Here is a 12,674-nt window from a genome sequence, read left to right as displayed (position 1 = left end):
CAGCAATTCTGCAGAGCAAAATGTTGACGGAAATGTCAGGCTGCTGTTAGAAGCAGTGACAGGGTTATGGGAAGCCAAGACTCTCTGTGAAAGGAGCTTGTGAGGGTCTCTGGGAAAATATGGAGCAGTAACATCTGTGTTTCACTGAGCTCTCACGAGGGAAAATGTTCTGGATGCCTTTTATTACAGTCTTTTGATGAAACTGAGATGGCACCATTAACTGTTTCCAAGATTAGAAATGATAACATTTTCTTTACCACATTTGGGAGCTGCATTTGACAGAGTATGGCACAGCAGAAACAGAGAGATCTGCTGTGCTGCAGATTTTGCCAGGCTCTATAGCAGCCATCATACGCTCCTTTAATCTTTCTGCTTTCTTTTTATTTCTTTTTCATTTTCTCTAGCAAAATTTCTGATGTATAAAATCCTGTGTTATTTGTGAAGTAAAAGGTCTGCAGTAATGATAGAGTTTAACTTTTGATGTAAATCATCCTGCCTTCGGCATGTTGCAAACAAGATTAGCTGTTTGCTTTTCATATTCTCTGCATACTAATTTCAGGAGAACTGCTGTGTTACATAAGCACTTGATTCCTTTTTCGCTTTTCATTCCCTTCTATTGTTTAAGACGATGTAAAGAAGTAAATTAAAATACACTGTTAAGTGGAACCTGTTTCTCTCAGGAAAACATAATAATGGTCATTGAGACAATGGCACACGATGATATTGTAATGAACTGATGCAATGCACTGCATTTCACAGTCTCTAGACAATTAGGAACAGAAAATTACCCATCCACTGAGTTTACCCACCCACACTGACAGTTTCAGAACAGTTCTTCGAGGGTATTTCTAAATGTTTTGACCAGCCTAGTTTTTAAATTTCACAAGTGTCAAGACCACCTTGAAAAAGGTGAAAAAAAAAAAAAAAAAGAAGATATATTTTAAATATATCTGCATTTAATGTTAAAAAAATACAACCATCAAGTCGAAAGTGTTCTGATTTAACAAAATGTAATTTATGCAGAATGTTTAGAACTGCAGCTGTAAATATGTTTTAACTATGGTTTTTGACTATCAGAAAGTCCCAGACTGGTACAAAAGAAATATGTATACAATATTTCTAGAAAGGATTCACTGTGCTGTTTAAAAAAAAAATGCAACAAAATAGTGTAAACGGATTGTAGAGGGCTAGAATTCACAAGTTTGGTTTTTTTTTCATTGGTTCGGCGCTTTTCTTTTTTCACCTGTTCTGACAGAAAATCTGGGAGTTCCAGTTCAGGAAAGATGTTGGTCAATTGGGTGTCCAGAGGAGGTAAGAGGTCTAGGAAATAGGAGTGGTTGAAAGAATCCTGGAAATTAGCTTTCCACAAAATTTAAGATTAATAGCCTTTAAAAAGACAACGGTCTTCTGCCACAATTTTATCTGTGTAGTTGGTTAATAAACTAAGAAAATGGTGGATTATGTTACAACAGAGAAAGGTAAGTTTAAATGTCTGGACAACTTTTGAATTTTAAGGGTATTGACACAGAAATAGAGTGAATAAGGAAGTCTTAGAGACCCCATCACTGAAATTATTAAAGACAGGTCAGACAACCTCTTGTCAGGTATGACATGGTATATAACTTGTCTTGTCAGCATAGGAGAATGGATTAGATGATCACCTGAAATCCCACCCAGTCATATGATTATTTAGAACAGAACATACCTCCTCTATAATTTATAACCTGTTACAGTTTTACTCCTTCTGCTCATATTATTTCTCTTGTCACCTTTACTGTTCTGTAATAAAATTGATGCAAAAAGGATTTCTTTGTTGAATTATCATTCTATGGTTTATATTAAGGAAATGTTGAGACCATAGCAAGCCCAAGCATGCTGGATTCTTTGGGAGCCAAACAAAACTAAGTAAGCAGTGCCTGCTTTGTGTTATCAGTAACCGCTTCACACTCATAAAGGCTCCAGATCTGTCCCATAAATAAAGTAGAAGATACTTTCATATGCTTGTCCCAACATGTAAGGAAGTGACAAAAAGTGAAAGATACAGATAACAGAAACAGGTATCAATCAATACTGAGAAAAGCAGTCATCTGTCCTTTTTGCAATGCAGGTTGCAGTATGTCTCAAAGGTCTAGTTTCCCGGCTGTCCAGCTCAAATAGCCTAACTGGAAGGAGTCACAACTTACTTTCAGCCCACATTTCTGATGTCTTTCTGAAAAATCCAATGTACTGTGAGGGAGGAAGCGAACTAGGAGAGGCAACTGCTGGCACACACACTGTGGCTTCACCCTAGAACAGAGCTGGGCTGCAACTGAGGTGTACATTTCAGCACAGGAGGGCAAAGTTCTAATTGAGCTGGACTCTTAACATCTGAACTGTTTCTGAGCAGAATTTCTAGAGAGAATAACTAGTTTCAACTGATTCCCATTAAGTGTTTTAAAGGTCAGCTGGATGATCCACTTACCTTAATTTAAAGAGTTAATGCATGTTAACTGGGCTGTAATAATTTATCCATAGCAAATGTCAGTGAGAGGTTTCTGTTTGCAACCCCAATATCGCAGAAGTGATAGAAATAAGCTGTTGCAATTGCATTCAGAAGTGATAACTTCTTGAGCTTTGAGATTCTTTATCAGAGTCCACTCAGCCATCATTCTTTACATCACATGATTTCTGCTCAGTTTAGCTTGTCTGGAATAACTTCAACATTACAGATCATAAATGCTTCCTAGTTATTTGACCTTGTTTGAGAACAGCTGATGTTCCCAGCTCAGATCCCACATGCAGCAGGATTTTGCTTGAGCCAATTGATTGAGGGACAGGATTTCTACATAATCTTTCCAGACATTAGAAATGCAACACTGCTTCTCAGCTTCCCAGAACTCTTCCCTACAGATCACCTCCAGCTGTAGATCATTAGGACACCAGAGTCCTTGCAAGGAAGTCCTCTCACCTTACACTTGATGAGTGTTGCCTGCTAAATTGCAGCATTTTGAACACAGAGTCATATCTGTACCCATGCTTTCCAGACCTGGTAAAAATATGATGGGAATATTAAATTTTATGTATTTAAAAAAAAATAAAAGGCAGCATCCACATTCCAGTACTAATCATCTTGGTCATTTGGTCACTCAGTATCAACTGCTCATTTCAGTTTCAAAAATAAAAAAAAGATTCATAGAATCATAGAATCATAGAATAGTTAGGGTTGGAAAGGACCTTAAGATCATCCAATTCCAACCCCCCTGCCACAGGCAGGAACTCCTCACACTAGACCATGTCACTCAAGGCTGTGTCCAACCCAGTCTTGAACACTGCCAGGGATGAAGCATTTACCATTTGTCTGGGCAACCCGTTCCAGTGCCTCACCATTCTCACAGTAAAGAACTTCCTCCTTATATCTAACCTGAACTTTCTCTGTTTAAGTTTAAACCCATTACCCCTTGTTCCTGATGGAAAGTCCTTCTCCAGTGTCTTTGTATGCCCCCTTCAGATATTGAAAGGCTGCTATGAGGTCTCCATGCAGCCTTCTCTTCTCCAGGTTAAACAGCCCCAACTTTCCCAACCTATTTTCATACCAGAGGTGCTCCAGACCCCTGAAATCAACCGAACCAGCCCCCTGGTTCATCAACTGAGACAAAATAAACTTTATTCTCTCTCTCTTTGAGAAACGTATTCACTTTCTTTAGCTAATTCTTAAAGATGGCAGATATTGATTGTGTACTTAAAACTAGGAGCTGCAGACTTGCTAGCACCTAGCATGAGCATTGTTACATGTATAAAAGTTTACTTTCTAAATATCTCTTTTGCTCTTGCAGTTTTTACTAACTTTTTTATTATTTCTCTTAACACAGCCCCACTAGAAAAAAAAAAAAAAGATATGAATCATCCTGTTGTATTTCATTATGTATGTGTATGTGTGTATGGACACTTTGTACGTGTGAGAATCTACAGTCTCAGCTGCGAGAAGGCGGCTAGTGCTTTGCCAGAAGTAAGGGTGACTCCAAAGGCTCCAAGTTTCACTTTGCTGAACTATAGTGACAGCTCAATGTATAACCTGAATCTAGCCTTATTCTGCAAAGTATGAATCAGTGACTCCACCCTAAAATCAGTATGTTGGGATCAAGTGCCACCTGGAGGTCTTTGTGCTTCATCATCCAGGCAAAGGCTAGATGCCCTGACTAGACCAGATGTCAATTTTTCAGACAGCTCAGTTTAAGCAAGGTGAAATTTTAAACAATGAGTGGTTATATAAAATGAAAGGACAAGTTATTTTTTCTGAACCTGAAACTAGTGTAATTTTCCTTCTATAAGTAAATAGCATAAGTACACACAGAAGAAAAGGAGTCTGTAGATCATGTGCGCTTATATAAACACTTGTGTGGTTATTTGCCTAGGCACAGTGTGTATATATAAAAGAAGCTGAGCCAATTTCATTACTGACATAAGCAGTGAAATGACTACTGGTTTATATCAATGATGTGAAGGATTTGTGATTTGCGTACAGTGTCAGCTAACAAGTTATATCCCTGTGCCCTCACAGTACTTGTTGATTTGACATTTTTGTTGAAGTTCCTCTGCCAGTCTGTAGTTGTTGCAGCTATTGAAACTTACTTGTGTGCATTTCAGGTTTAAAATAGTAGACTTCCCTAATTTAAAATAAATACAGTCTGTTAACACAATATGGGGTTGCAGATCTCAAGCTGCACCTCAAAATTTCAAAATGAATTGATACAATATTTGCTTACACTATTGTGAACTTTCTTTCAATGAAAGAAAAACAGATCACCAACTGGCTTTTTGAAATTTTATTTTATTTTATTTGTTGCCATATATTGCAATGTGTAGAAGGTTTACTAGAGGAATAAGTTCTGCCATTGTAAAGAGATGAAAATGACTGACAATATAATAGATTCAAGCCAGTATATGAGGCCAATTCCAAACAAGAAAATTTCAGTTGCAGAACCAAACCTTTGAGAGCAACATTACTGCTTATTAGGCAGTATTCATCACCTACTCACAACAGCAAAATGCTGCAAACTTTAGTTTGAAAGACTACCAAAACAAATGTTATATATAAATCTTGGAGAAGTAAGATTAGGAATAAATGTCATGCTTTTCCTTATCTAAAATAAACATTCATAACCATATTAAGTAAAAATGCAGGTTGGTTTCTAAATTATCTGTAATCAGATCTCCTCAGAGAAAAGAATATCATGCAGCAGTAACCTCTGCCAAATGGTGTCTTGTGATTAGAAGCCAGTGACCTGACTGATTGTGCCACAGTACTGACCACAAGCAATGGGCATCTACACTGAGATGGGTGGGAACAGCTTTTTCCACAGCACTTCTTCTATCTGAGCCAGACACTGTGGGGATTGCAGGATTAAATTGCTTGGGAGGCTGCTTTTAGTTAAAACATCTCTAACATCCCAGGGGCTGAAAAAACTCCTGTGCTCATAAGCTAATTCATTCCCATAATGCCAGGGACAGAAAGTGAACGGAATAATGCTTAAAAATCCTCAGAAGTCATGTTAATACGTGGTACCTTTAAGAGCATGACAAGAAATTATGCACAGATATCATAGCACAGCGAAGAACTGTTCACCAGAAGATAGAGGAGGCAGGTTTTTACCTTCGCAGGAGTCCCAGATAGCTGACAGAGGTCTTGTCCACTATCCCTTTGGGCACCTGAAGCTCCCCCACTCCTCCTACTAAAGGTTATGTTACCATGGTTACAGCCTACTCCTGTGTGCCTAGCCTTCTCCCCTGCCTGCCTGAGGCTTTCAGCATGAACCACGGTGCCAGGAACATCCAGAGAGATCACCTCTTGTGTCACTCAGTGGCCATAGCCATGTAGGCTCTCTGGTTCAGAGTCCACCCACCCTACACAGGACAGAGTCGGAACATTAAAGAATCAGCCCAGTACTTCTATCGAGTAGAAAAACTGTGCTGTAGAGCACCAAGGGTCCAAAGTCTAGGGCAACATTCATATCTGCTAAATTCTGTGAGCAACATGTGCTCACAAAGACTGAGCAACTTGCTCTTCACGCGTGCATAGCTGTCACTTGTTGCCCCTTCTTCAGCAGTGGCACAAGTGGAGGAGAGAACAGAACCAGTCTCAACAGGTTGGTGAGGAAGCCTGTGTTCTCCTCTGTGTCAGCTTCTGGGATAGGTTCTTCCCTGCTCTGCAATGTTTCCTGGACTTGACACAGAGTCCTCCCACAGGGAACCTTTTGCTCAAGCTCTGACCTGTCTTGTGAGTTACAATCTCTTTCCAGCTGCTTCCAGTCAGCTCTTGGCACATTGTCCCCACACTAAAATCAGACCTTTCCCCACTGTTCTAGAACCATACCAGTCTCTTCTCTCCCATTCCTGCTTGGTTCTTCTCATCTTCAGCTTGCCTCCTCCTACGAGTCTTTTTTTAATTCCTTGTTTTGTCATTCTTGCTCATCTGACTGAAGAGATACTTCTTTTTGCCAGTTCTCTGCAGAAAGCCTTGATAAATTAGTTTCTCCTTTCAGTTTTCCTACTTACTGTTTCCAGATGCTTCCATTTGAATAGACAACAGCAACATGACTAACAGTATTGCTAGTCCAAGAGAAATGGGTTATAGTGAGTTCAAGGTGGATTTATTGTGCAAGGAAGCAATATTTTTCATTACAACTTCAGAAAATTGAGCAGAATACAGAATTTGTTGAGATAACAAACCTGGAGATGTGAGTAGGTCCACCTGAGTGATGAAAGTGTTTGTATTTTAGTGGCACAATAGATCCAAACAGCCTCAAGGTGACTGTTCAGCTGAAAATCCTTGCCTGTGACCATGGTTCGGCTATTACAGCTAATTGTTAGGAGGGCTGCCAACAAGCCTCTTCTGCCACCCAACAGAAAAGTCTGAACAGTAGTGTGTGTATTAACAAATTCTCAGTAGTGATGAAGTTGTTTTAGTCCTTACCAAGATTCATCATATGCCACTAACCATCATTTAAATGTTTTATCATCATGCTTTTGTGAAAAGAGATTTCTTTGTCAAGCATCCTTGAAAGATAACTGTTGTAAGATCATATGCTGTTTACAGTGAAGGAGGGAAACACATACCCATATTTATGTTACAGAGATCTTAGATAAGCTCAGAAGCTATTGAAAACTCACAGAACATTTATACATACACAGTAGATATTCTCTGTATATATATGTTTATATATGCATGTGTATGTTTATATTTGCTATATGTTTTGTACACGCATATGAAAGCATCAACATAACATAAAGACTAATATTGCTCTATTATGATCTGAGTGGGTCTGAAGCTTGGACTGGTATTGAAAACTTAGATGCTTTGTGTTCTTTCAAATTTTTGGGGAGCTCCTCAGAGCACACAACCTTACCGAGTTATATGAGCGCCAGAAGAGTGTGCATTTAGGCTACACCATTGCTTTTTAAGATGGAAGATGCATTTCTTACTTTGTTTTGTTTGCTCTGTGACAGTATGCCAGTCCATGATGAGGTACGTATTGACACAGCAGTATAGACCTCAGTGATAGTACTTATGGATGGACTTGTTCCCTAGAAATTTTTGGCTACCATTTTCTGTAACTTATATCTGGGTAGGCACAAGATAGCAAGAGTCTCCCCAGTCCCCTAGCTGAATGTAGGACCTGTGGTTATCCTCTGCTCAAGATGGCATCAAAAGATCTTCAAACTTGTTCCTCAGTTCTCGCCACATCTCTTATTAAGGATAGTAATTGCTTCAACTTTATAGTGTTTTAAAAAACACTCTTACTGATAGTGGTAACTGTATATGTAAACGATACATAGAATTACCAATACCTGTTTCTTTGGGAACACTTTCACACTTCTTTCTCCTTTCTTTAACAATATTCCCCAGGGAAAATGAGAGACAAATGCATCAGAGAAAGTAAACCATGAAAAAAGTACCCCTTAAATAACTGATTTTCCCCATTTTAAGCTTAAAAGAGTTTTTTCAACAATAACACAACTGCTTAGGAGAAAGTATCAAGCCCAAGACAAAAGAAAATAAATGTAGGAGCTTGATGCTTAAACATATTCATGCTAGCTGAACAAATTCTGACAGATGTGCCAGTGGTATACCATGTCTCAGCAGTAATTTTGTATTTCCATTGGAAAAAGTAGTCTGAAGAACCTGGCTATGGAAATCCCAGCTAGGAATTACCAAGGTGAAAAGCAAAGTGTGGAGTCCACACCAGTTGCTCCCCTGACCCTATTCAGCATTTGCTGTTCAGATATTTGTAGAGATGTTTTTCTTTTTTTTTTTTTATTCTTTTGGGGAATAGAGCTACTTTGTTCTCCTCAAGCCCAACACATGTTGAATGGAATGTTTTCCTGTGAGTATCAGAGTTGACCAAGCTACTTTAAGCCTCAAAATATTCCCAACACATCTTCCCCATATGGAAGAAAACCTTAGGGGAATAGTTTCTTTAATATTATTCAAATACTTCAACTCTGTTGAAGTCAATAGAAGCAGTTCACTGACTGCAGAAAGCCTTTGATAGAGCTAGTATTTGAGCTAGGAGTAGAACGGTGGCTCTTCTAATGTTACTGAAATATGCAAAGTAAATGGCTTGTTCATTGCCCCTTTCTGTATGTCAACTACATTTAAAATGTAAATCTAAACTGCTGCTTACTTTTAAAAAGCAGGGATTACTCAACTTGAAAGTACAATATAGTAACTATGACCTTTATTCAGGTACAAGAAAAGCCAGTCAACTTTGGATATGAATATTCTCCACAACTTTAAAGCTTGTTTTGATGACTGCACTCTTATTCCAAAACCACTGTGTTCAATAAAAATTAATTTCAGAACTTGAAGAATATTTTATTATGGAATACAAAAATACTGTCTATGTAAAAACAATAAGTTAGTTTATTTACAGTACTTTACCCTATTCTGCTCCAGGGCTTTCTTCGCAATGGACTTATTTTCATTATTTTACAGGTCCTTATAATTTTGCACAGAGCATTTCCAAAAGCATGTCATCCATGTTCACTGCCCCAATGATGGGCCTAAAGAATAATTCAGCAATCACATTAGCATTAATAGATCTCAGCAAAGATAGAACAACATTCAGCTTGGCAAATCTGGCTTCATCACCTCTGTGAATGAGTCTGACATGTTCATTTAGAGCTTGTTGTGCTTCCCTCTGCAGTCCTTCAATATACTGTGTACACTGCAGTCCAGGTAGATCTGAAAAGAAGGATAAATTATTTCATTTACATAAGTTTTGTTTGTAAAATGATATTATTTTTACTGGAAAACTGATAACAGCTTACAGATTGAATTTATCACTCAAGGACTGAAGCAAATGTTGCTAAAGGACTTCTTGTATGCAGAATCAACATGTCAAATTTCATAGGGCAGTTCAGAATCTTATGTAGGTGTTCCAGACACTCAATACTGTTCTTCACTGCACAAACTTGAAATATGTTTGCAAACATTCTCTTAAGTGTTGAATAAATTAACTGATAAAACAAAAACTTTAATTGAAGAATGCTCTCCAAAACACCTTTATAGTGGCAAATGCAATCTATAAACAGTGGGGAAGACAATAAAAATAACTCATTAACTTGTTAACTTCAACAAAGTGCATTATTCACATGTAAGCATCTTCTGACAACTGCTTCTGAATATCTCGAGGTTACAAGTGGCAAGAAGCATTAACTCCAACGTATGACAGTTTCTTGGTGAATCGCAGTAGGTACTGAAGGACAGGGAGTGCAGAACCTCCCCTTCCAGCCTAACAATTTCACAGTGGAAGTGCAGGGAAGAGCCCCGTCCCACCCTTACACGGTAGTGCATACTTGGGGAGTGCCACATCCAGCCCGTCAGCTATCTTTTAGGTAAGGCACGACATGGCAATCAATCACTTGTTAGAACTCCATTTACGGAAGTCTCCACAAAGAGAGGTGGGGGGTTAGGGGAGGAACCCCACATCGTAAATACTACACACAAAGCAGAAACAGCACTTTGTTCCTGGAGGCCCTGGGACTTCTCTTGCTTTCTGCGGGGGAGCCCGCTCGACCCTGGGGGCCGGTGACCAGCTCCAGCCACCGCCCCCTAAGGAGACCCCGCCATGCGCCCGGCTCCGAAACAAACCGGGAAGCGCTGCTGGCTCCTAACCCCTAGGCGACTGCCGCGGGTTTGTTTAGTTCGCAGGTGGAAGGCACCAGCCCCTGGGACACCCCCATCCAGCAGCAGCCGGACCCCGTCCACCCTGTAACGGCAGGCGGCGCGGCCGTGAACGGCTCCCTGCCCGCCAGCCGGGCCCCTGACATAGGACAGGGGGTGAAACCTTGCTCCGCGAACCCCTCCCTCGCCACCTCTTTTCCGCTGAGGAAGAGCCCCGGGTCGTCCCCCCCGCTACAATAGGGACACAGACGGGTTCTCTCCACCATTCCGCTCCCCGCTACCCCCACGGTTCCCTGAGGGAGAGAGACCCCCCCCCGCCGCCCCACCACCGCGGCTGGTCACTCACCCGGGTTGAAAAGCACCGTCCCCTTGAGGTAAGCGTACTCTTTGGTGCTGATATCCAGGCTCCAGCACTTGGCCAGGAACCCCTTGATAGCCTGAATCTCGCCGGTCGAGGGCAGGTGCGGACCCTGGTGCGGCCGGCCCGGTGCCGGTCCCCGCGGCGGGGGCTGCTCGCCCTGCCGCCGGGTGGTGAGGATCCTGTGCAGCATGCTGGGCTCCGCGCTCTCCACCGTCTCCAAGTGCACCCGGTCCTGCGCCAGCCCCAGGAGCAGCAGGGGAGCCCAGCAGCTGCGGACCAGCAGGAGCTGCTCCTCCAGGGGCAGCTCCTGGAAGCAGGGGACGTTCTGGACGAAGCGCAGCGTCTTCACCAGCACTGCTGAGGCCGCCTTGCAAGCTACCTGCGGGCTCCTTAGGGCCACCCGCCGCCGCGACCCGCACGGGCAGCTGCGGGACGCCTGCCCCTGCCCTCGCCTCTGCCTCGGCTCCGGCCCCGGAAGCGGTGCAGCCCGCTCCTCGCTTCTGAGGATGCTGTAGAGGATGCTGCTGTGCCGCCGGCTGTCCGCGCAGCAGCGGCAGCAGCGTTCCACGCACGCCATAGCACCGGAGGGTACGGAGCCGGCAGGACTGAGCGGAGCTGAGGTGCCCGGGAGGCTCAGCGGGGTCGTCCCCGCTGCCTCGGCCTGCCGGGATAGCACTGCTCGTCCTCTGCCCGGCTCGTAACTTATTTATAGCGGCCGGGTGTGTGCGTGTATGTGTGTGTGTGTGTGTGTGTGTGTGTGTGTGTGTGTGCGCGCGCGTGTGTGTGTGCAGCCGCAGGCGTATACCGGAGGTTCAGAGGGGCAGATGCTTTACTGGCTGGAAAAGAGAGAGGGGAATAGAATGAAAGAAAACCCTCCTCCTCCTCCTTTGCCAAGACAGCGATATCTAGAGGGAGCCGGCGAGCCGGCCGCCCCGCCCGGCACCCCCGGCCCTGTTTAGATTATGCCGGGTGCCTTGGAGCAGGGCTGGGTAGCACGATGAAGGCAGCTCAGGTCGGCGTCTGAGCAAGTTGCCGCCGACCCCGAGACCCCCGCGGGTTCTCGTCGCAAAATCGCGACTGGCCCCGCTGCGCTCCCAAAGTCTAGCCAAGATGGCTGGGGCAGGAGGAAGGAGAGGTGTCCTGGGGTGAGGGCAGAATTGGTCTGAATAATAAAATCCAAGCAGGAGGGAAAAAAAAAAGAGATGCCACTAATGATACCAAGGGCTTTTGGTACACCTGTCCTAAGGAGTGATGCCACATGTGCCTAAATAACACCTTAGTGCTACTGTGTGGGGAAGTAGGAACAGATGTTCTTGCTCAGATTAAAATCATAGAATCATAGAATAGTTAGGATTGGAAAGGACCTTAGGATCCTCCAGTTCCAACACCCTGCCATAGGCACTGACACCTCACACGAAACCATCTCACCTAAGGCTCTGTCCAGCCTGGCCTTGAACACCGCCAGGGATGAAGTATTCACAACTTCCCTGGGCAGCCCATTCCAGTGCCTCACCACCCATACAGTAAAGAGCTTCTTCCTTATATCCAATCTAAACTTCCCCTGTTTAAGTTTTAACCTGTTACCCCTTGTCCTGTCACTACAGTCCCTAATGAAGAGTCCCTACCCAGCATCCTTATAGGGCCCTATTCAGATACTGGAAGGCTGCTATGAGGTCTCCATGCTGCCTTCTGTTCTCAAAAAAAAAATTATGGTGGCTCTGTGAGGTTGGGTGCAATCTCCCTCCATCAGGGTGCCCTTGGGCTGACACTCCCACAGCATCCATGTGTATTCCCTGTGAAACCATCCACTATGAACAGTCCCCTTCTGCTGCTTTACAGTGAGAGGCCCATCTGTTTGATCATATGTTATTCCATCCATCAGTTTAAAACATGCCCATTTTCCTCTCAGGCTCCACTTGGCCTAATGTGAATCTTTTCCTCCTAGACTTAGATACCCACTTTTCTGAGATGAATTTTCTTCAAGTAGCATATGCACTCTTAAGCAAGGAAATAACCTGTCAGGCCTTGATGTTTACACAGGAGGGATAGGGGAACAGTGATTTCCTCTTAAATGGGGAAAAAAGGAAAAAAAAAAAGAAGCACCTTTAGTTTCTCAGTTGAGCTAAGTACAACTGGGTGCAGCAGAGAAGA

At 42.9% G+C, this 12,674-nt stretch overlaps 1 protein-coding gene across 1 annotated transcript; it reads right to left on the bottom strand.

The window, feature by feature from the left end:
* Positions 1-8,685: 8,685 nt before the first annotated feature.
* Positions 8,686-11,236, bottom strand: NR0B1 (nuclear receptor subfamily 0 group B member 1). Its single transcript, XM_061355162.1, has 2 exons — positions 10,509-11,236; positions 8,686-9,220 (listed from the first exon to the last, which is right to left on the bottom strand). The coding sequence occupies exons 1-2, from the start codon at positions 11,098-11,100 to the stop codon at positions 8,976-8,978; spliced, it is 837 nt and encodes a 278-aa protein (XP_061211146.1). The 5' UTR covers positions 11,101-11,236; the 3' UTR covers positions 8,686-8,975.
* Positions 11,237-12,674: the final 1,438 nt, after the last annotated feature.

The sequence above is a fragment of the Neopsephotus bourkii genome, unplaced genomic scaffold (assembly GCF_033783945.1).
Source record: "Neopsephotus bourkii isolate Nb327-2 ecotype Australia unplaced genomic scaffold, CSIRO-AGI_Nbou_v1 NB_780, whole genome shotgun sequence".
Classification (NCBI taxonomy): domain Eukaryota; kingdom Metazoa; phylum Chordata; class Aves; order Psittaciformes; family Psittacidae; genus Neopsephotus; species Neopsephotus bourkii.
Note: the sequence above shows the minus strand (reverse complement) of the source record. Positions and strands in the feature narration are given on the sequence as shown.

Bases quoted from the DNA above. Each gene is read 5' to 3' on its own strand.
- NR0B1 (XM_061355162.1), bottom strand. From the start codon at position 11,100: ATGGCGTGCGTGGAACGCTGCTGCCGCTGCTGCGCGGACAGCCGGCGG. The intron at 9,221-10,508 runs GTGAGTGACCAG...CCTTCTTTTCAG, and splicing joins GACGGTGCTTTTCAACCCGG to ATCTACCTGGACTGCAGTGT.